Consider the following 23,070-nt stretch of genomic DNA (forward strand, 5'->3'; position numbering starts at 1 on the left):
TGATAACACAACAGAGATGGAGTCAGTAGCATCTAGGCAAAAACAGTGCAGAACAAATAATGCAATTTCTTCCACAATTACAACGGAATAAAATTTCTCTAATTGTCTTAAAATTTTTAAGTGCTAGATATTGGATAAAAAGTAATTAGTTGTGATGGTACTGTAGTTTTGGCTTTTTTAGAATGTCCTTGTCTTTTAGAGATATGTACTGACTATACATGTAATATGCTAAGACTTGCTTCAGAATAATCTCATTGTGGGTGTGGGAGTTTAGATAGATGAGGAACACTATGAATTGATAATTGTTGAAGCTACTACTTGGGGATTTCATACCATTCTCCCTACTTTCACAAATATTTAAAATCTTCCATAGTAAAAAGATAACAAAAATTGTTCAGGTTAAAAAACTGTATCTATAAGCCAGATTCAAACGATGAACTACCAATTTGTATGTATTGTCCTAATATATTAAATAGCGTATGAAGATACATGAGGACAACAGATTGCAATGGCTCTTAGTTGAAATACCAGCCCTTCCTTTTTCACCATTTCTTATGGGAAGATTGATTTGGACAGGATTTTAGGCTCTGCACACATTTAAAAATCCACACTCTTGCTTCAGCTGGCTTCCTCCTGGAAAGCAAAGCCCCACTGACTCATCAGCCTGGAAGGCAGGCCCTCCCTGTGTCAACGGCCCCAGAGATGGAGGGCAGGTGGTGGGGGAAAGGGCCAGCTGACATGGGAAATACAGTCTGGGAGAACAGCATGGAAGCAACTGGAACTGGGGAAAAAAATAAACAGCTGAGTCTGCCTGTTTTTAACATTTATTAATCGAAAAATATGTAAAATTCCACTTTGTACCCCCAGTTCTTGGACTCTCAAGGGAGGTAGCTGCCAGCTCTATGTATATCGGGTGTAAACCTAAGTGCTTATACCTTAAGCGATGAGGAAGCGAGGCCCAAACAAGGGAACCCCAAAATCAGGCCCATGCCCTGCAGAGGACCTGCCTGGGGGACCTGAGCCACAGGCACATGGCTCTTTTGCCACAGGAAATGGGGGCAACCACAAGAGTAGGCCACTCTGGGGCAACTCCTTCTGTATAGCTAGGCTCCCAGGGTCTGGGGAGTTCCTTCTCTTGTCGCTGGTGCTGATGGCTGAGTTCCCCCAAAGCCAGCAGAGGGGCACATCCAGAGCCCTCAAGCAAAACTGGCTTCCAGCTTCCCTCAGCTTCTGCAAGGAGAACTGGACCTCAGGCCTCTTTTCCTTCTTCTTGGCCCAAATCCACCTACAGGAGACCCAGAGATAGGACCCTGCAGCCAGTCAGGTGCCCTCTGGGGCCATCGCACCTCCACATATCAGTCCTCCCAGCCACCCAGGAAGCCTGGGCCAGTCACTATCTTCAGCCTCATTATTGCATGCCGACTGGGTGCATGGGCCAGGGAGCCTGACCAGCACTGAGGCCGGGCACAGGAGGGGCTTGGGCCACAGGCTGCAGCTGCTGCTGGGACTGCCAGATGTGATGGAGCTCCTTGAACTGCTCCACCATGCGGTCTTTGAGGTCTGGGTTTGAGATCTGTAGCCGGATACTATCAGCTGACCAAGAAAGCTCCCCTGAGAACATCTCTAGCAGCATCCGAGCTGCTACGGGCACCACCTGGGGGGAAAAAGAGGAGACAGGACAAGGAGAACCTTGGCAGGGCTGTCAAATCCAGTTGTACAAGAGGGTATCCACCAGGGGGCAGGTGGTGGAGGGTATCCACCAGGGGGCAGGGGCAGCAGTTTCTACTTCATACAGAGGCTATTTGTGTGTGGGCAGCCCTGAGCCACCACCATGGGGCAAGGGCCTAGCCCCAGGATTCCCCAATATTCAAACGAAAGCAAAGTTGAGGGGGTGGGAGACGGGGGTATACCTGTACAGTGATGAGCTTCTTCTCTCGGGGTTTGCGGTCAGGCCACTCCTCCCCAAAGCAGAAGAAGATCTCAAATGGCGGTGGGGTGTTGGTCTGGCCCTTCTGGAATAGGATGAGCTCTGCATTGAGATCGACACCCTTAGTCAAAGGCTGGAACTGCTCCCGGACAAAAGGAGGCCAAGAGTAACACGATATGGGGCCTCACCATTGAGAAAATGCTCCAGGCTGAAGAGCTTGGTCTTGACCTCCCGCTGAATGGGGTTGGGGTGCGAGCCATGGGCTGAGGCACAGGGACCGCTCCAGAACACTTTGCACTGGCACAGGCGGATGGCGTACAGATCTTGGCCTTGCAGCTGGAGGATGAGCCCACGGTCCAGGACATCCAGCAGCTGGTTGGTGTAGAAGCGCTGCTTGTCGCTGGGGATGTCCTCAGGGCTGGGGAAGCGCACTTGCTCTAGGCTCACAGGGCCGAAGAGTTCCACCTGCTCCTGGGTGGCCTCCAGCTGGCTGTAGAAGAGCCGGCAGCCGTGGGGGTTGCTGATGGTGAGTGCCCGGGGTGGCCGCCCCCGGTACTGGAACTTGATCTCCAAGTCGGTCACTGTGGGGCAGAGGAGCAGGCCCACTCGGCCCATGAGCTCCATGCCTCCCCATTCTGCAGCCCACTGACTTTCTCTGCCCAGCAGCCATGCTGTTGCCAGCTCTCCCAATTCCTTCCCCCACTCAAGAAGGGACTGGCATAGGCGTTTTTGTTCTTCATCTTCCTCCACCCTCCTTGCAAACCAGCCCCCTACACTGCCTTCCCCTGCCCAGCCCACCCATGGGTCCTTACGAGGCAGCATGTGGGGGCTGATCAGCAGGTCGGGCAGGAGTTGTTCGCCTGGAGGGGGCAGATCGGCAGCCAGGGTCCCAGGCTGCGTGCTCGGCAGGACCTCAGAGAGCAGCTCCCTAAAGTCAGTGGGGTTGCCAGGGACAGGGCCCAGGAGGCTGGGGTCTGGAGCAGGGGCACCAAGCACAACAGGCGGCTGGAGAGTGGGTGGCCACTTGACATCCTCTTTGGGTAATGAATAGGGTGCCATGGCGGGGCCAGGCTGCACTGCTTCTACAGAAGGTGGGGGTGGACAAAGCTTTAATGCCACTTCTAGAAACTGCCTCCCAGGCCTACCTACTCCCAACCCTGGGCCTCTCCCCAGATTCCCTTCTGCCTCCCACCAGGTACCTGTGGTACCTGCAGCTTCTCCTTATACTAGACCCCCAACCACATCACCTCCCAGCCCCACCTGTGAGGCTCAGGCTTGGTAACATCCTCTGGAGCTGAAGGGAAGACACAGTCAAAGGAGGAAGGAGGCCAGAGAGAGAGAAAGAAGGACAGGTTATTAAATTGATCTGATGCTAAAGAATTAACACATGAGACCCCCAAGGCAATTCCCCAGTCTTCAGCTTAGCCAAGGCCAGACCTTGCCTCCAGTCCCAGCTCTGCCATCCCAGGCATGTCGGTAGGCTCTCAGTGCCTCAGTTTCCGCACCTGCAGGTGCTAATACCTACTAAACCCCAACTGCTGTGACAGTCAGACCATGTGTGAGCATGTTTTACACCAACGAAGTCCCAGGGGGTTCAAGGTGGTGACTTTCTTCCTATCCTCAGAAACCGGAGAGAAGAAACTCAGAGAAGAGCTGCAGGGAGAGCGGCAGGGCTCCGGAGGAGGGACTGCTCAGCCCCGCAGCAGAGTGGGACAGCAGAAACGCCCTAGCGGGGCGCACCACATCAGTGCAGACAGAGGTGGCGGAGAGCGGCCCCCGGCTCACCTCTTCCTCTTCCTCCTCCTCCTCCTCTCCTGCATGAACAGTGTAATCCTCGCTGGGCTGTGCCTCTGCAGAGCCAGAGAGAGAAAAGAAAGACAGGAAGGAGTGAGCAGGGGAGGAGGAGGAAGGCCGCCAGGGCTCCAGGTGGCAGCTCCTGCCGTGGCTTCTCCCCTGCCCAGAGCTGCCCAGAGTGACTGAAGGGCCACGCAGCCACTAGGAATCAATAGGGACCCCTGCCGACCCTGTGGCACTCAGCTCCCTGGGCCACCTGACCTACAGTCTCTGAAGCCAAGAACCAAGAACAAGGGTTGGCTGAGGAAGACAAACCTAGGGGCCAGGTCCTTGCCAAGCCATTCCTGGCCTCACAAGTGATCCACTCCTGGGACCCCTGGGTGTTATGACCTAGCAGCGTGTCCCCGACTACTGCACGTTGGAGGGGGCCCTGGGCCTTCCTGCACAACCTCCTAGGTGGCCCCACAGGGCCAGGCAGGATACCTGCAGGAGTGGGGCCATTGGAGCAGACCTCGTAGATCTTGTAGGGCTGAGGCGGCATGTCCCGGGGCCCGTCATAGATGAGGCGAAAGTCACGGCTCTTGTTAAGGGCACAGCGCAGGTTGGCCTTCCACTTGGCCGGATCGGCCTCATCCACGCCCTCCGTGTACTTCCCGGTCTCCTTGGCCCAGGCCTGGGACAGGACGACAAGACAGGCAACCACAGAGAACCTCACCCTTCACCAAAGGCCCAGCCCTTCCTGGCCAGTGGGAGTCACTGCTGTCGATGTGACCTTCAGCGACAAACTGGAGGAGCCCAAGTGCCCATTTGCAAGGTGGGCTATGAGGCCAGTCCTTTGGGGCTCCATCAAACGAAGGGAAATCTAGGTGCTGTTAACCATTTTACACTTTTTAAATGTTGAATTGTGTGGCCGTGTTAGCTATCCAAAAATAAGAAAGGGATTTGAAGTGAACCTTAAAAAAGGGGTCAGGTTCAAAGACTAAGAACTACATAGCAAAAGCTTCAAAAATAAGCATTCTCTTTGACCCAGAAATGTTTAAGTCTAGGAACTAACCTCAAAGAAAATCATTTAAGATGTGCTAAGGGTTAAAAATTGAGAGGATGTCCCTGGCATTGTGGTCTTCAACACTGAAACAGGAAAAGCAACCTGAGGTGTCCAAAAACTGGGACTGGGTAACTAAACTGGGATAACCTTTCCAATGGAACATTCAGTGGTCACTAAATGTGTTGTGCGTTGTTGGAGAGGAAAGCTGGTCCTGATGGTGGGTGAAAATGCAGGTTATAAAATGGAATATATGGTTTGAGTCCATGTTTGCACTTCATCTACACACACATGCAGAAAATTGAAAAATATAAGCAAAAAAAAATTCCTAATAGTTACCTCCTAGTATTAAGATTACAGGGGAATTCTGTGGTCTTCTTTTAGTGGCTGTATACACCAAACGTGCACCCTGGACATCACTCACATGTGATGAGAATGACACAGGAACAAGGAGGAGGAGTTACAGGAAGGTCTCCTGGATGCCCCTCAGTCCTTGTCTTGCTCTGGGGATTAGGTTAGAAAGGTGTGCCTGTGGTTATGCCTGTGGCCGCTTAGTCCAGGCCTGGGGTCCCCTGCAGCTAGGCAGATGGGAGAGTGGCCAGTCTGAGATGTACGAAGGAGTCCTATTCTAGGGAGGGGGTGCCTCAGAGGTCCAGGAAGGACCCCTCCCAGGGCTTACCTTGAAGATGGTGTTATCTCCATCCTGGCTGGGGCCGTGCCGTGTGGCATGGCGCCAAGGGATGTAGAAGAATTTCTTTTCCCCATTGACCCACTGAAGCCCCGGGTACTGGCAGCTGTTCACTTGGGCCACCAGCCAGGGCTTCAGCCGCACGCGGCGGGGTGGAGGAAGGGCAGCGGGGGCAGGCTGGTTCATGGCAAAGGGGTCTGCCGGAGAGAGCAGAGGAGGGTATCAGCAGATTTGCAGCTGGCTGCTTCCTGGGGCAGGGGATGTGGGGGCACTCAAGGAGCCGAGCCAGAGGCCCGTAGGACTTTCCCTTCCTCTCAACACTGGGGGCTGGAGTCTCTCCAGTCCATTCAGGTGCTCAAGTCAGTTCTCTCAAACCATCAGTTTTCATGTCACAAGGTCTCTGCATCTGGGCTTTGGAAGAAAGGAAGGAGGGAGTTTACAGCTGTAGTGGATGCTGTGTGTGTCCCACCCAGACACCCTGTACCAGGGGGGGCATCAACTCCCCAGCTGCTGCAAGGCCGGCACAGTACAGAGCTGCTCATGCCAGAGAACTGCCCTCGGCTACCTCACTCCAGGGCCAGGCCCACCCCTCCACTCTGGGGCGACAACCCACAACCAGTGGGTGACTGGCACACTGGGACAAAACACCGGTCGCCTTGCTTCAGGTGGAGCAAATGTGTGCTCCGGGCTCCTCATGGGTTTCGGCTGAAGCCAGTCTCCAGCTGATTCCTCATCCTTGCTTAGGCCCCCTTCCCCCACTTCCTTCCAAGAACTCCCTCAACAAACCACCTTCTAGGAAACCTGGTGAAAGGGAAAACCTGTGAGTTAGGGAGGGTTTCCACACTCCATCCTCAGAGCTTCCTTCTTCAGGTTCCCTCAGGAATGAAGCTTCCCCCACCCTGCCCCCTGATCTGGACATTTTGAGAGAAATCCCATCAGCCAACTCCATCTCCTTCCTGTATCACTGGCAAGGACAGCAGCCACCAAACTTAGAACTTACTCTTTTAAAGCCATCAGTTTCCTAGACTCTGGTTCCTCCCCACTGACCATGCATTCATTCAGCAGCTAGTAAGCAACTTGTTTGCCAGGAGCTGGCAAACTGCATGGATCTGCAGGACCTACAGAGGCAGTGTCCCCCGCAGAGCGAGAGCCACTTTCTTGGGCCACAGTCTCTGCCTCCCTAGTCAGAGGCCAGCTGGCCACACAGAACCCCTGTCTTATTCTCTCCACCTGTCAGCCTCTCTCCAGACCCAAGGCCTGAAACTTCTCTTTACCATCTTGACCCCCTTCCCGCCCTGTTCCACTCCTAGGTGGTTTCTCTCCTGCCCTTGCCTTTGATCTGTGTGCCCAGGGTCAGAGACAGAAAGGACTGAGCCATCATAGCCCCCTATCCTGGGACTCAGAGGGGACTCTTGTCATGGGGCAAGGAAAGAACAAAGGGCTGAGCTGCGATGAGAAATCAGGCTGCCTCCTGCCTGGGGTTCTAGTTTCTGGACACATGTGAGTAGGTGGGCATGCAAGCATGTGTGTAAGAGGGCACACACTGCCCCAGGACCATGCTTCTCTCCCACTTCCTTGATACCCCGAGCCCCTAGAAGATGCTCCACAGGTAAGGAGAGGGAGTGGTGGTGATGAGGGTGGCACAGGGATGGGGCAGGCCAGAGTCTTTCCCAGAGGCCATGCTTCCTGGTACAAGAATGCCAACACTGACCCTCTGGGATGGGCTCCCCAGCACTCACACTCCACTTGCCACAGCACCATGGGTGGCCCATGGCCCACTCCCTCCATTGAGATGACTGGTTTGGGGCTCTTACTCGGCCATGCACTGACTCCCCCATCTTGTTTACCATCCAGGTGGGCAGGCAACCTCTTCAAGGGCAGGAGTGCCTCCCTCTCTTTTTTCTTCCTCCCCACCTGCCCCACCTCCCGGGCACCCTGTCATTCACTAGACCAAAGTAGGACTTAAGAAATACCAGCCAGGGAAGGTAATAGCTCAGTAGTGGATCACATGCTTAGCATGTATGAGGTCCTGAGTTCAATCCTCAGTGCCTCCATTAAAAAGAAATACCAACCAGATGTTGGCTGTCCTCCACTTGTTTATTCCCCCACCCCTAACCCCAACCAGCCCTCCTCTCCCCAGGATCCTCCTCTGACTCAAAGGAGGTGAGGCCAGACCCAAGAGGAAGGCTTCTGGGGCTGTGATGCAGGCAAGGGTTGGAGGGGGCAGGCCTGGCAGGAAAGAATGGTTGGAGGAAATGAGGTATCTGGGTTGGTGAAGTGAACACGCAGTGGGGTGGGGATGAGAGGTACCGCCATGTGACAAAGGGACTAGGGTTTAAGCCAACACCAAGTCAGCCACCGCTGAAACAGGCTAGACTCAGGTTGAAGATCTTTCTAACAGCTAAAGCCCCCCAACCAAGGGCTGGACTGTTGCTGGAAGCAGCAGCTTCTGGGAGTTCTCAAGTCCTGGTGGGCTTCCAGGGTCTCACTGGGACACACACACACACACACACAAACACACACACACACACACACACACACACACACACACACACACATATCATCATCATCATCATCATCATCATCATTCCAGGCCAAAGCACCGAGCACTGAGGCTCAGTTTCCCCTGAAATTCCCCACCCAGTACCCTTTTGGGTTATAGTGGCTAAATGCCACCTCCGCACTGCTAAGAAATTTCCATCTGCAAGCTGCTCCTCAGAGCAGTGCCCAGCGCTGGGCTAGGACAGGGAGGGTGGGAGAGCACCCAGCCCTGCCCCCAGGCCTCAGAAGATGGGTGGCTCGGGTGGCTCTGGTGGCTCGGTTCCCCTTTCTGCACTAGCCTCCACCCAGCCCTGGGGGAAATGAAAGTGGCCAGACCGGACAACTCGGAAACCTGACTCACTGTGAGCTGGGGGCGGGACGGGATGTGGAGGAAATGACATTTGGGTCCCCTAGACCAAATTCTCACTGTTTCACCCTGTGGCCCACCCCCCTACCCTCAAGCCCACTGATGGTCATTGTACGTTGTGTGGTTCACAGCATTGGAGAGTTTCACCCGCCATATTTGTATGTGTAGCACCCCCACTCCTCCCAAAGTCCTGGGTCCTAGAATAGAGGGGCGACGGTCACAGTAGCAGGCCATTCTGGCTAAGAGAAGGTGGACAGAGGAAAGCTCTGTTGACACAGAGGGAAAGGCAAGCTTCCCTGAGGACTTCACACACATGGTCAGGCCCGCAGCTCTGCCAAAGGTGGTGCAGCTGGGAGGCCAGAAAGTTCGCCGACTCTGCCCAGGGCAAGGAGGAAGTCCAGGCGAGTCCAACTGCCTGGCCTGCCCCAGCACTGCTCTTCAACACAAAGGTTTTGAACGTGTAACTCTGGTCTCTTGTCAGTAAGGTGCAGCACCTTCAAGCAACACAGGGATGGTCTCTGGAGAGGGCCTCCCACGACACGCCTGGCCAGGGCCAAGGGAGGGTCTGTCCAGCATGCCACAATAGGGTCTTCAGCTTGCGGGGTTGGGGGAGTGTTGCTTGCAGCCAGGGGCACGAGGACCAGGCTCAGCATCAGCTCCCCAAGGAGGCTTCCTCTCGCCTGGAGGAGGGCTTAGATCTGACTCAGACTATCCTAATGCCAGGAGTTCTGAATTTCAGTGCCTTTGTACCGCACCCCTACTTTCTCTCCAGAGAGAAGCAGTGGCCCAGATTCCCAGGTGATCCCAGAAGCTATAGCACAGCCCTCAGAAAGTCCATCCTACACCCCCTACCCGCGGCTGGGAGGAGGACTTGATTTTCCAGCAGGGGGCAGGCTGGTCAAGGGGGTCTACCCTGACTCCTTGACAGCTGATCAAGTCCATAGCCCTCAGACCTAGCCCTGTGGACTTGAGCCCGGGAAAGTGAGGAAAGCCGGAAGTGCCTGTGTCAGCTTCCATGGAAACATCAAAGGAGGTGTGGCCTGCTGAGGACAGGAGGAAGCCCCTATAAGTGAAGGGGTAGCCCAGGCGCCCCTGCTGGGGTGGGGCGGCCTCACAACTCAGGCCAGGACCCTGAAATCCCGGGAGCCAGCCACCCCAGGAGCCTGGAACACAATGGGCACCAGGGACCCCTACGGGAGGAGCGCTGCAGCCCCCAGTAGTGGGCGGAGCAGCCGGCTGTTGCCCCTCCTGGGTTTGTCAGATTCAGTCGTCTCATGCAAACTCCACACCAAGCTCATGAAGAAGGCAAGGGGTTCCCCGCGCCCGGCGTGACCTTAAACCCCGCCCCCTCCAGGTGAGTTGAAAACACATCTTGAGAGTAGATGAGGCTCGGGGCGGCAGATGCGGCAGGAAGAAGCCTCTCTCGGCTTCCTCTCGGGGCACGTTGTGGGAAGGCCAAGGCGCAGGGGGAAAATCCCCGAAAAAGGGCCTTTAGGTAAAAAAAGGGGGGGTTTCCCAGTGCCGCCCTTGACTTGCTGCGAGCCCCAGCGCCCCGGCCAGACAGCTCTGCTCTGGCCTGGCTGTTCCTCCCGAGGGCCTTTAGCTTCCTCCGTCGGCTCCGCCCGCGTCCGTACTGGTCCTGGTCATTTATCCCCGCTGTGGGCGCTCAGGGAGCCCTGGTCAGGCCCTACACTCGGGACCGCCCCCGCAGGTTCCGTCCCGGGCGGCTTGCCCGCGCCTCTTGGGCCAGCCTACAGAGCCACCCCCGGGGCGCTGGCTTAGGGTCGGCCTCCCGGTTTGTCTCCGGCTGGCGCCCCTACCCTCTTCCCCACTTTACTGTGCCTACGGTGGCGGCGAGGCCAGGAAAGTTCCCTCTTCCCTAACCCCCGCTCCGGGGTACTAGCTCCGGCACCCCCGGGGTGCCGAAGCCAACCGCCTGGTGCTGGCGCAGGCATTCGCCATCTCTTATCATGCATCACGGCCACACTATTCTTTCTCTTCGCTCGTAGACTCTTGTTTCGTTTTTAAGTTCGAGGGAAGGACGTAAAGAAACTAAGTATTGGGCCTCATGGTTCTTCTCTGCTAGGAGGGTCAGCGCCTCCTTTTCTCCGCCAGGAATCAAAGAACGGCGCCTCTGCCTGAGACCATCTCCGTACATTCGCTCTACCCGAATTCCTGCCATTGGCCTTAAGATCCTGGGAGGATGAATCCTTTAAACCGCATCCTCCTACCAGAGAGGATGAGGGGTGCCTGGGGAAGGAGGATCGGAGCGCACAGAAAGTGGGAATCCAGGCTCGCCCTTCCATGGCCCAAGTCGTGCGCCCCGGCGCTACCCATCCTTGGCGATGGCGAGGCGAAGGGAGAGAGGCAGCAGAGCTGGCGCCCCTGGCAGCGGTGCCAACTCCACCGCCCGCGCCTTGGGGCTCCTCGGGCACCTTCGAAGGCTGGCGGTGCGGGGCACCCCACGCTGATCCGGACGTAGGAGGCATCTTGGAGGCCGCCAGACCTGCCGGGTGCGCCCTGCCCTAGGCGTCTCCCCGAGCTTGAGTGCCAGGCAGAGCCGGGCGCGGATCCCTCCTGCGCGTCTGCTCCGCTCCAGTGCCAGGCCTGCTGCTGGCAGGTGCCCCGCGAGCTCGGAGAGGAGCGCGCCGCGGCCGGACCTACCTGTCTGCGGTGAGCCCGCGTGGCTGCGCCCGGGAGCACAGGGCGGGCGGTGGGGCTGAGCTGCGCCCTCCCGGAGCTGCACCTCCTGCTGGTCCGCCCGCCCGACCGCCCGGCACTTCCGCATCACCCGCCCCCGCCCCTGGGCCGTGGCTGCGGAGCCTCGGTGCTCGGGCAGCGCCCCGCCCTGCCCCGCGGAGCCACCCTGCGGTTCCCGCACTGACCCGGCGGCCGAGGGACTGGGCTGGGCCTCTGGCCAGGCTGAGACCCCCTGCAGCCCAGAGCCGCTGAGGGGACGCCCGGCAGCGCGAGGACCTAGACCGACTACTGGGCTCCTTCGGCAATGTGGGACCGCGAAATAGTCCTTCGACAATCCCAGCCCCCTACCCCACCCTGCTGCAGTGTTCGGCTGGGCCCGGGAGCTTCCCAGCTTGTCTCTCTCGGAGCTCAAGATCTGTGCAGACACTGTCGGTCAAGTGAGCCACGTACGAGCGCAGTGCGGCGGACCGATAGACAGCCCCCGGCCCTTGCCCCTCTCGCCCGCGCCTCTTCCGAGGGTCGGTCAACTCTAAGCCGCAGGCACCCAGACTCAAACGTCCCCTTCTCCACGCGCCTGCATACGGAGATCCTCAGGCTACTCTGTCCCTTTCTAATTCTTAACCTTCGCACCTGTCTGCCCCAGCTCCCACTCCCTGGTCGCCTTCCAGCCTCTCAGGGTCAGCGCCTTGGTCGCCTGTCCCATCTCTTCACTCACCGCTACCTTGACCATCCGTCCGCCATTCTGAACTTTTTTTTTTTAACATTTTTTATTGATTTATAATCATTTTACAATTTTGGGTCAAATTCCAGTGTTCAGCACAATTTTTCAGTCATACATGGACATATACACACTCATTGTCACATTTTTTCTCTGTTAGTTACCATAACGTTTTGTGTAAATCTCCCTGTGCTATACAGTGTAATCTTGTTTATCTATTCTACAATTTTGAAATCCCAGTCTATCCCTTCCCGCCCTCCGCCCCTCTGGCAACCACGAGTCTGTATTCTCTGTCTATGAGTCTATTTCTGTCCTGTATTTATGCTTTGTTTTTGTTTGTTTGTTTTTTAGATTCCACATATGAGCGATCTCATACGGTATTTTTCTTTCTCTTTCTGGCTTCCTTCGCTTAGTCTGGCTTACTTCGCTTAGTCTGGCTTACTTTTTAAGGTTCCATGAGTGAGCCTCGCTCTCACACATCCGACCTCAACTTCCACACACCCAGTTCCCTCTCCTGGAGCATTCTTCGCCTGGGAACTCCTGCTCTTCAGATTTTGTTTCAGCATCATGTCTTCTGGAAAGTTTACCTTGACTTCTCTCCCTAGATCGGGTTCCCGGGCTCGGAAGCTTGTCCTCGCTGGTTTTCACCGAGGATTTTAACGTCTGATTCCCACTGGAATCAACTTATTCAAGGACCACTCCTGTCTTTCATTTTTTGCTTTCTATAGTAATTTTTAACAAAAATATTTTTAAATGAAGAAACTTATATGTCAAGTTATTAAATTTTAGATAGAAAATAAAACATGTAAATTCTAGAGTACTATTTGCCCTTAGTGCCTGTATTTGGAATAAACACAGCAGTATTAGTTGATGAATCAGAACTTTGACCTTCCTCTCTCCATCCCTGTAGGAGTACTTGGGTTGGTCTACCCTAATCTGTATCATTACTCATTATGTATTGTCTTTTTTCTTCTCTCTTGCATCTCTCTCCCTCTCCCTTGCTCTTGAAGCCCTGACATAAAATAGAAATATATTTTATTATTTATACTTGCTGAATATTTCACTATTTTACATTTTTAAAATATAAAGTGTGGATGCAGAAAATGATAGGGAGATTGCTTTGTATTTCTTTCTTTAAAAATGAAGCCACGATTTAATTGAAAGTGGTTCCTCCCAAAATGCAAATCTTTTTCACTGGAGGTCAGTTGTGCTTAATAGAAAGTGCTCTATATTGGACTAGGAAATATATGTGGAGGAATAGTTCAGAAGAGCCTTCTTTTATTGTTAAATGTCCCCCACACAGTCTGACAAAACACAAGACTAGGATTCTGCACCCTGCCCCCCTCCCCTATCCCCTGTGCTCTGGTGAGGCCTCCTGCCCTTAAAGTCTCTGAACTTTGTCAAGAACCATGTGGGGGCTGTGTGTAGAAGAAAGGACACTGCCCTTGAGCTTGTATCCATCTCTGCTGTGTTCAAGCTCAGTGGCCATAGGCAGGTCCTGGGAATCTCATTCTGTGCAGTAAAGAGGGGGGTGGTGTTACCTAGCTTGCAGCATTGGCGTGAGGCTTCAGGGATAGGGGCTACCCAGGGGCTCCACTAGCTTGGGTCCTGCCTTCCCTGGACCATGGGAACCTGAGCCAAGAACCACTCTGGGTCAGAGACTTGGCATAGGGAGGAAGGGATGGGGGCAGAGAGCATCAGTCAGGTGCTTCCAAAATTGAAAGGTCCTCTTGCTTCCAGATGCTGTCTTATGATGAATCACAAGTAAAAGGGATGTGAGACAATACCTGACTGCCACGTGCTCACTGCCAGTTCCCCCGCAATCGGGCCAGGCACACGGGGAACGGGAGGCCTGGACTCCACGGCCCCAGGAGCCTCAGCAGGGATGTGTGTCCAGGCCTCTCATTCCCAATGGTGAGACGGCCTCTGCCCCCACTTCCCCTGGCTGGAACAGCAGATTGAGGGTGTGGTGAGAGGCCTGATTCCGGAAGAAGCCCTGTGGGTGTGTATGTGTGTGGGCTAGTGGGGGAGCCGAGTCCCCAAAGGGAACTGAAAGAAGCCCAGTTGTGAGTGGTGGAGACACAAGACAGAGGTCCAGCGGGCAGCTGGGTGAGACCCTCCTCTCAGCTCTGGACCCGCCCCTTCCGTGCAGGCCTGGGCAGATGACAGCTGCCTTTGCCGCCAAACCCTCCCCTCCAGAAGACCCATCCCCTCCGTCTGGGCTCTCCGTCTTCCCCAGACTGGCCTGTTCCTCAGATGCCCCCCATTTCTGGGAACTTGTCTAGACACTGGGCTCTGGAATCCAGCAGGACTGAGTCACACCTGGCTCTACCACTTAGAAATTGTGTGACCTTGAGCAAACCACGGACTGTCTTGGAACCCCCATTTCCCCACCTAAAAGTGAGAATGATACCATCATGGTCGCAGATTGGCTGTGAGGCCTAAATTCAACAAATGCTTAGGCCCTTTGTGCTAGGAAAAGTGGTGAACTTTGTCTAAACTGCCCCTGCCCTCCTGGAACTTCTATTCTGTGGAGTGAGCCAAACAAGTGAAAGCTTCGGGAACAAAACTGAGGGGCGCCCCATGGGTCATTGTACAGGCTGAGCAGAGGCACCACATGGCCTGATCTAGCTTTTAACACAGTCACTCTGGCTCCTGTCTCTTAAAGTGCATAATGCTATGTCTGACGTGAACCAGTGGCAGCTTTATTATTACTGATGCCCAGGACACCACAGCTGGGGCTTCCTTCCCCTTTCTTACTAAACACTGCCTCTTCAGAGTATTCTGAGGTGCAAGCTGGAAGTCCCCCACTTGGTCGGCACTGTCACACAGACACCTCTAGACCTCATGTCCAACCCCTTCTCACCAATCTGCAGCTCTCTCTAGCTCTTCAAATAGCCTAAGGCCCAGGAAGCTGTGTAGCTGCCCTCGTCCATCCCAGGCCCTGGCTCTCTGCTCCCTTGGCCCTGTTGAGAACAAATGCTACTTCCCTTTTCCTTCATGGTCAGCTCCTCTCCTCTCCCTGATCCTCTGCCATCTGGCTTCTACCCTTTTCCCATGGATTCCGCTCTGCACCATTGACCTAGAGCTCCAGCAGGCCCTGAAACCCTCAGGAATGCCTCAGAAATGCCAGTCTCTGAGTCTCTTTCACACTTAAACTCTCAGATCCAGGAGTTTCACTATTGCCCTGGTTTCTCACCGTCCCTTGTAAATAAATGCCCTGGATTCCGCTCCTACCTCAGTTCAGTGTCTTAGCATCCTCCCCTACCCCGTGCTGCCTCGCCCCTGCCCTGCCTCTCAGTGCAATCATCATTGCTTCTTCTGCAGATTCTTCCCTACTCATATCTTCAACCTAGACACCAGGATGCCTCACCCAGCCCCTCATCTCCCCACCCCTACCCACCAGCTGCACTGGGTCTGATTCAGGCACTCCTAAAATCTGCTTAGCTCAGTGTTTCGCTCAAACCACTTCCCTCTCTGCTAGGAAGGGACTGGGGCCTCCATTCTTCCTGCCTCTCTGGAGGACTCTCGATAGAGCATATAGCACCTGGATAAGGAGGAAAAGAAAGAGGAGGAAGTCCCACCTGGAAACTGCACCCTTCTGGGGTTCCTGCAATGGGAATGGCTGGGCCCCTGCTTTGTGGGAACAGAAGTCACCCTGGTCCCACAGGAACCAGCCATGGATCTCAGTGTCCTTTCTTGTCCCAAACAGACCTTGGCTGAAGCCCAGAGTCCATAGGTGTCCCCACCGGGGAAAGCGGTCCTATCCAGATGCACAAGGACCACCCATCATTGATGTGGGATGCAGGGGGCCCTGCAGCTTACCAGCCAGATCCATCTCAAGCCCCCACAGCTCAGGATCCTCCCTGGGGCAGAACTGCTGTCCCTCTGAGGTGGGAGATTAGAGGGGACTCAGGATGGCAGGATCAGCCCAAGGGCACGGGGGCTCTCCTCAGCTCACATCTGGACCTCAGGGTGGTGGGAAGATGACAGAACCACCCTGGATGGGAGGGCACTCTGGGGACGGCTCTGGAAGTCCAGAGGAGGCGCTCTCTGGCCTGGAGCTTGGAGTGGCTGAGGTGGGAGATTATGGGAGTCGGGCAGGGGACATGATATTTGTCCCAAGTGGCCTCTCAACACTTCACCCTGGAAGAGGGATGTCCCAGCTGCCCCTCTCTGGCCTTCTAAGGACTGGGCTGGATGGGGGTTGTGGCCTGAGCATTTCATGTGTGTGGTGGAGGCAGAGGAAGGAGCTCTTGGGGGCCAGTCACCAAACAGTTGTGGGGACAGATGTTTGGCTCCTGCCAGCCGGGTACCCCTGGGCCAGTGCTGCGACCCTGTAGGGGTTAGGCCTGGGGGCCGGAGGTGGGGGATGGCCCAGGTTATCTGCTTCTTCTGTAGACGCTGATGTTGTGGGTAGAAAAGCAAGAAAGCAGAAAGCCCTGAGGACTGATGGTCCCTGGGGACTCCTAGGGCAGGATCCACTCTGCTCTCTTGGGCCCTCCCACCAAGAGGGAAGTCCGTTCTCTCTGGAGGGGAGTCTAGGGGGAGTCCTTACTCCTGGAATCTCAGTGTTTCACAGCTTTCCAAGCGAGGAGCCAGCTGGAGCTCTGACACCTACCCAGTCCCCCATGCCCAGCAGACTGGGGCCATAAGGGTGCTGGTGGGCATGTGGGATCCAGGAGTCCCTGCGGATCTGTGCCAGTCTGAGGACCATGTCTTCCCTATTTCTCTCAGCCTCTCCTCCTCCCTCTTTCCTGCAGCCGTCCTTCCAAACCCACAGAGAGGCCAACATGGCCTGACTGCTTTTCCAGGGGCCATCACCGGGAGTGGAGGTTGGGACGAGACAGGAAGAAGAAAGAGGCACCTGCTCAAGGAGGAAAGAACTTACAGGGGCTTCCTCATCGCACCCCCAACTTAATGCAGAGGCTTTGCTTTGCAGTTGCAGATCTCAGGAGTGCCTGAAAAGCCTGGGCAAGAGAGCAGTGAGCCCGGGGATCCTGGGTCCACCTGAAACTTGGCCATCTAGAGAGCAAGTGTGCTCAATCCTGCGTCCTCACCGCAGTTTGGGGCCATGGGGTCAGGGAGAGAGTAAGTGGTGGGCCTTTTGCCGGGAGCCAGCCCATCCCAAGCTATGGCGAAGAGCCAGGAGTAACACCGCCGGTCTGCAGCTCAAGGCTGAGGGGCCGTGTTGATTAAGGCCCTGTTGGCAATGGACGTGATATTCTGGAGAGGGCAGGCCACATACTGGGCTGGCTGGAGGAACAAATACAACCAGGTAATACTAATGAGTCCCTAATACATGCAGGACACCAGTAAGCACTTTTCATACATTATTGCATTTAACTGTCACAGCCAGCCGCTGTGAGGCGGCCATGGTTAGTACGTATCCCCATAGACAAAGAAGCCAGCTGAGTTACTTGCTAACCTTGTGAACCTGAACAAGTTACTCAGCTTACTTCTTTGTGTTCTTAGCATGACCTTTGGTGCTCCTTAGCTTGAAGAAGCAACACCCTGATCTCTGCCCTCACTTTACATGTAAGCTCTCCTTATGCGCAGGTCTCTGGATCCAAATCCACCCCCCCTTTTTTTATGGGGACATCAGTCATATTAGATTAGGGCCCACCTTAATGACCTCATCTTAATTAATCACATCTGCAATGACCCTGTTTCTAAATAAAGCCACGTTCTGAGGTACTGGGGGTTAGTACTTGAGCACATGAATTTAGGGGGAACACAATTCAACCCATAGTAGTATTTAACATTTAACCTACTCTCCACCAAACGTCAGGGTTGCATTTGATCCTCACAACTCTACAAGGCAGGGATATGTATTACCTTCTTTTATAAATGAAGACCCAGGTCAGCCGCTTTGGGGCATAAAGTAGGGCAGAAAAAAGCAAAGGATGGCGGGGGTAGGGGGGCAGGAGGAGAGAAACCAGAGCCACTGGGAAGGGAGGACTCCCATGGGGGAACTGGAGGCACACCCTGTGCCCTGTACCCTCAGGCTTCTACCCAGGGACAGCCAAAAGTCCCAGCTCCTTTTCCAGGCTGGGAAATTCAGAAAGGTTATGCACTTTACCCAAAGGCACACAGCAACTAGTAAAATGAGGCACTGGGATTTGAACTGGACCATGAGTGATATTTGATCACTTCAGAGTCAGACAGGCCTAGGTTCAGGTCCCAGCTGCATGGCCTTGGGCAAGGCGTTCAGCCTTCTGAATCTCAGGGTCCTTGTTTGTAAAATGTGTTAACGTCCTACTGTTAACAATGGAGAATCTTCAGCAGTGGGGGTGAGGTCTAGCCCAGTGCCTGGCACACAATAGATGTGATGATAATTTAAACATAGCAGTAGCCACTCCCCAGAGAACATCCTGTGTTTTGGTGCTTCTGGGTGGCTGCCTCACTATGGCCAGCTGTCCTTGCTGAGTCCCTGGAGCAGGCAGAGCCAGGGGGTATGAAGATCTCATACTCTACCCGCCCAGAGATCCCTGGGGCTATCCTCCCACCTCAAACTTCCCACCTGACATGCCTCCGCTCTTTCCCTCCACTGAGGAGAGGGAGTTGGCTGCTAGGGGCCTCCTTCCTCATGCTCAGGCCCCGGGGTGTTGCCTCTATAGAAAATATGGCCCATGTATGTACCAGGGAATGATCATGGCCCCTGAGAGAGGCCACCTGCACCCCAGCTGCCTCACCCTCAGAAACAGGCCCAGGAGAAAGCACAGGGTCTGAGAACCGAGCTGGGGGGATGGATAGTGGGGGAATGTGGGGCGGGGATGACCACAAAGGGGCAGCCCGAAGTGATGGGAAGTGTTCTCTATCTTGATTTGATTGTGGTGATAATTACACCACTATCTGCATTTGCCAAAACTCAGAACTGTACACTAAAAAGAGTGAATTTTATTGTATGTTAATTAAAAATAAAGAAAAATTTAAAGAACAATTTGGAAGATCCAAATTCTAAATGTCAAGAAGTTTTAAGAATAGCTTAACAAATTTATTTAGTTTGTAGTTTCCTTTTCATGCAAGCAGAAGACCAATATATGATAAATACGTCTTAAAGAACTCCTTAAGTCTTTTTTTTTCTGGTCTTTAAAAAATATATACTTATTTTAATTTTATTATTATTATTTTTCCCCTTAATGAAGGTACTGAGAATTGAACCCAGGACCTTGTGCATGCCAAGCACACATTCTACCACTGAGCTATACCCCTGACCCTAAGTAAGTTTTAAATAAAAATTCTAAATAATTTTAAAAAGAAAAGAAAAAAACAGGCTCTTCACAGAGAGGTAGGGGCGGCACCTTGCCCTTATCCTCTGTGTGTGTTTCTCTCTCCCTCCAGCCTGGCTCTGCTGGGCCCTTGCCCCAGTTGTCTGGCTGGGCCCTCTCCTGACTTCCTCCCAGCTCTCAGGAAGCTGAGTATTGTCTCTGGGGACTGATGACTTCTATCAGGCTCCTTGACTGCCCCAGGGACCCAGGAAAAGGGGCCACCTTCAGTCTGGGTGGCTCCTGGTGAGAGGCGTATGTGGCAAGGTCATGGCAGGATACAGGTGGCATTAAATGGAGGCAAGTTTAGAACATTTGCAGAGGCCTAAACAGGGTTACGAAAGCCACTGTGAAACTTGAGGGCACCCAAAGCCTAGCATCATCAGGGAACTACCACCCAGGGAGGGACTGCCCTCCAGAACCTGCGGCCGTGCAAGGTCGGAGGCCCGTGTGTTCCACCTTCCTGCCCTCCTATTTCTGGCCAGTGCCTCCCCTTAGCCAAATCCGCCCAGAATCCGGAGGCCAAGGGAGCCCATGTCATGCAGGCCCAGGTCAGCCACTTTGGGGCATGAAGCAGGGCAGAAAAAAGCAGAGAATGGCAGGGCTAGAGGGGCAAGAGGAGAGAAACCAGAGCCACTGAGAAGGGAGGACTCCCATGGGGGAACTGGAGGCACACCCTGTGCCCTGTACCCTCAGGCTTCTACCCAGGGTCAGCCAAAGGTCCCAGCTCCTTTTCCAGGCTGGGAGTTCCTGACTGAATGAATGATAAATTTAAAAATGAATGAGTGACAGAATGAATGGGAATGGGCCAGTTCCTATTGGCACTAAGGGCAAGGTGGATTATTTTTCCCAGGATTCCCACCCTTCTAGACCTTTAAGGGCTATTGCCTAAGTACCCACTTTGGGATTCTACACAGGACCCTGAGCGAGAGAAGCAGAGACCATAGGCCAGGTGGGATAGGGGCAGGGTGGGTCATCAGATACTAGGGAAACTGCAGGTCCTGCAGGATGAAAGGCCTTGCTCCTCCTCTTTCTCCGTGGAAAACTACTCCGGGGCTGCCTCCCCTTCCCAGCCCCCACCCTGCTCCCCAGGCCCCACTTTCTCCATCTGGGCCACTCAGGGACATAGGCTGGGTTCACAGGGCTCAGTTAGGTGCTGGTGCTGCAGGAGAGGCGAAGCACAGCAGGGTGGAGACCGAGGGACCTGTCACCCTGATAGGTGGTGTGCATCTTCAGAGCAGCTGCCATGCTCCCCAGAGCGGGCCTCCTGGTAGGAGAAGCTGATCCTGGCCTTGGACCTGGGCATGCTCTCAGAGTGCCCTGGGAGGGGGCCGGTGGCAGCTGATGGGGAAAAGGAGGGTGGCCGCCATTCCCAGTGAGCCCTGCCCCCACAGCCTGTTGGTCCCTGGGGGCCCAAGGGGAATTCTGGACCAGCTCAGGGGTCTACACTGAGAGGTAATGGAGGTGCGGGATGGAGCAGGCGGCGTAGTTACCAGGGGAGTCTGATCACAGAGCTGCCAATAAGCTGCTGCCTGGACCTTAGAACATGTGTTTTCCTGGATGTGGACATCTGTCCTGACTCATAAGATCTGTGCAGCCCCACAAAACTCCATCAAAGCTGCAGCCTCTGTGTCGCTCACTGGGGCCACCCTGTGGCCATCTCAGTGCCTCACATCCCTTCTGTGGCCTGGTCATACAAGGCCATCCTTCCGGCAACTTTCCTGGGGACAGGAGGACAGTACAGTAAACTGTCCACAGGGAAGCCCTAGCGTAACTACTAAGAAAATAACAAAACAAAACAAAACAAAAAAAGGTAAAAAAATCATTACAGGAAAATTAAAATGTTATACTAGAAAATATTCACTCAATGCAAAAGAAAGCAGGCTAGGAGAAATAGAGGAATAAAAACAAAATGATATATTTAGAAAACAAGTAAAATGGCAAATGCAAATACAACTATATTAGTAACGTGAATGACTGAAACAGCACAATCAAAAGGCAGAGATCATCAGACTAGATTTAAAGCCAAGATTCAAAAAGAATACTGTCTATAAAAGACATACTTTTTAGATTCAAAGATGCACATAGCTTTCAAGTAAGAAGATAGAAAAAAATTCTATCATTGCAAACGGTAACCATAAGAAAACTGGAGGGGCTAGACTACCATCAGCAAAATAGAGTTTAAAACAAAAAGAGTTACTCAGTGTAAAGAAGGTCAGTTTTTGGTGTTAAAAGTGTCATCAAAAAGTGACATAAACAGATGTGCACCTAATGACAGAACCATACCTCACTCCATATACATAAATTAACTCAAAATGAATCAAAGACCTATATAAAGGGCTAGTAATATCAAACTCGTAAGAAAACACAGGGATAAATTTTCCTAACCATAGACTAGGCAATGATTCCTTAAATACAACACAAAAACAAAAGCAACAAAAGAAAAAAACAGATAAATTGGATTTCATCAAAGTTAAAAATTTTTGTGCTGCAAAAAATTACATAAAAAATGAAAAGATGACTCACAGTATGGGAGAAAATATTGGCTCGCCATATACCTGATAAATGGCTTGTATCTAGAATATATAAAGAACACTTACAACTGAATAATAAAAAGACATAGAACTCAATTTTTTAAATGGGCAAAGGATTTGAATAGCCATTTCTCCAGAAAAGACACATAAATGACTAATAACCTCGTGTAAAGTTGTTTAACATCATGAGTCATTAGGGAAATGCAAATCAAAACCACAATGAGATACCACTTCACACCCACTATGATGGTTATAATAAAAAAGTTAGATAATAGTAAGTGTTGTCAAGGAGTTAGAGAAATTGGAACCCTCATATATTGCTGGTGGGAATGTGAAATGGTACAGCCCCTTTGGAAAACAATTCCACAGTTCTTCAAAGGATTACTTAAAGATAGTAAGCATATGATGCAGAAATTCTACTCCCAGTTATACACCCATGAGAAATTAAAGCATGTGCCCTCACAAAAACTTGCACGTGAATGTTCATAGCAGCTTTATTCATAATAGCCAAAAAGTGGAAACAACCCTAGTGTCTATCAACTGGTGAATGGATAAGCAAAGTAGGACACATATGTACAATGGACTACTACTTGGCAATAAAAAGGAGTGTAGTATGGATACATGGTACGACATGGATAAACCTTGAACACATTATGCTAAGTGAAAGGCCAGGCACAAAGAACTACTTCTCTGAAATGTCCGGAATAGGCAAATCCATAGAGAAAATGTGGTGCCTGGAAGCATTCTGTAGAGGAGTGGTTGCTTAGGGCCAGGGGATGGATGGTGGTGAGAAATAGAGAGTGAATGCTGAAGAGTATGGGGTTGATTGCAGTGGTGGTCATACAACTCTGTGAATACACCAAATTATTGAATTGTACACTTTAAACAGGTGGATTTATGGTATATGAATTATATCTCAATAAAGCTCTTACAGAAACAAGCAGGAATTTGAAGTCACTAATAGGGGCCAGGACATCTGGTGCCTTGAGATGGCCCCAGCTGTGGTTTTGACGCACTGGCCTCTACCCCTTTGCTGTCTGACCCCTTCTCTTCTTACTACCTGGAAGGAACAGCTTTGATTCCTCCTCAGCCCCTGTCTAAGATCTTATTTGTCTCAAGACTATGAGGTGGGGCTATGGTACTGGGTGAGATCAGGCCCTTGACCAGAGTCCCCATGGTAAGTCCTGGCCCAAACTCCTGCAAGATTGTGTCTTCCAGCCAGACTTCATGGGAAGGTGAGCATGGGCTGACTGCAAAGGGAGTCAAGAGAATGGCCGAGGGGCGCCGGGCTAACCTGAAGCGGGGGCCCTGGGCAAGTGCAGGCAGTGCCCCTACTCACCAGCCTCCATCAGCTCCTCATAACAAACAGAGTTAGGCCATGCCTTGCCTTTCTTTAGTCTGAATATTGGGGCCCTAGATCAGGAACGCAGGGGCAGGGGCCAAAGGAGCCTCTGAGACTCAGTACCCCCACCCCAGAACCCAGTCCTCAAA

General features: G+C 53.0%; 1 protein-coding gene across 2 annotated transcripts; it reads right to left on the reverse strand.

Annotated features, from left to right (window-relative positions):
* Positions 1–808: 808 nt before the first annotated feature.
* Positions 809–11,175, reverse strand: IRF5 (interferon regulatory factor 5). Of its 2 annotated transcripts, none has more exons than XM_010975643.3 (9): positions 11,024–11,175; positions 5,443–5,648; positions 4,205–4,394; positions 3,713–3,777; positions 3,188–3,221; positions 2,740–3,009; positions 2,116–2,508; positions 1,911–2,029; positions 809–1,654 (listed from the first exon to the last, which is right to left on the reverse strand). In XM_010975643.3, exons 1-9 carry the CDS (start codon positions 11,145–11,147, stop codon positions 1,409–1,411), a joined length of 1,647 nt encoding a protein of 548 aa, XP_010973945.2. In that variant the 5' UTR covers positions 11,148–11,175; the 3' UTR covers positions 809–1,408. The 2 variants fall into 2 exon arrangements, with proteins under 2 accessions (XP_010973945.2, XP_031311198.1); XM_031455338.2 differs by having other exon boundaries at positions 5,443–5,862; positions 11,024–11,135.
* Positions 11,176–23,070: the final 11,895 nt, after the last annotated feature.

Source organism: Camelus dromedarius, chromosome 7, assembly GCF_036321535.1.
Source record: "Camelus dromedarius isolate mCamDro1 chromosome 7, mCamDro1.pat, whole genome shotgun sequence".
Taxonomy (NCBI): Eukaryota; Metazoa; Chordata; class Mammalia; order Artiodactyla; family Camelidae; genus Camelus; species Camelus dromedarius.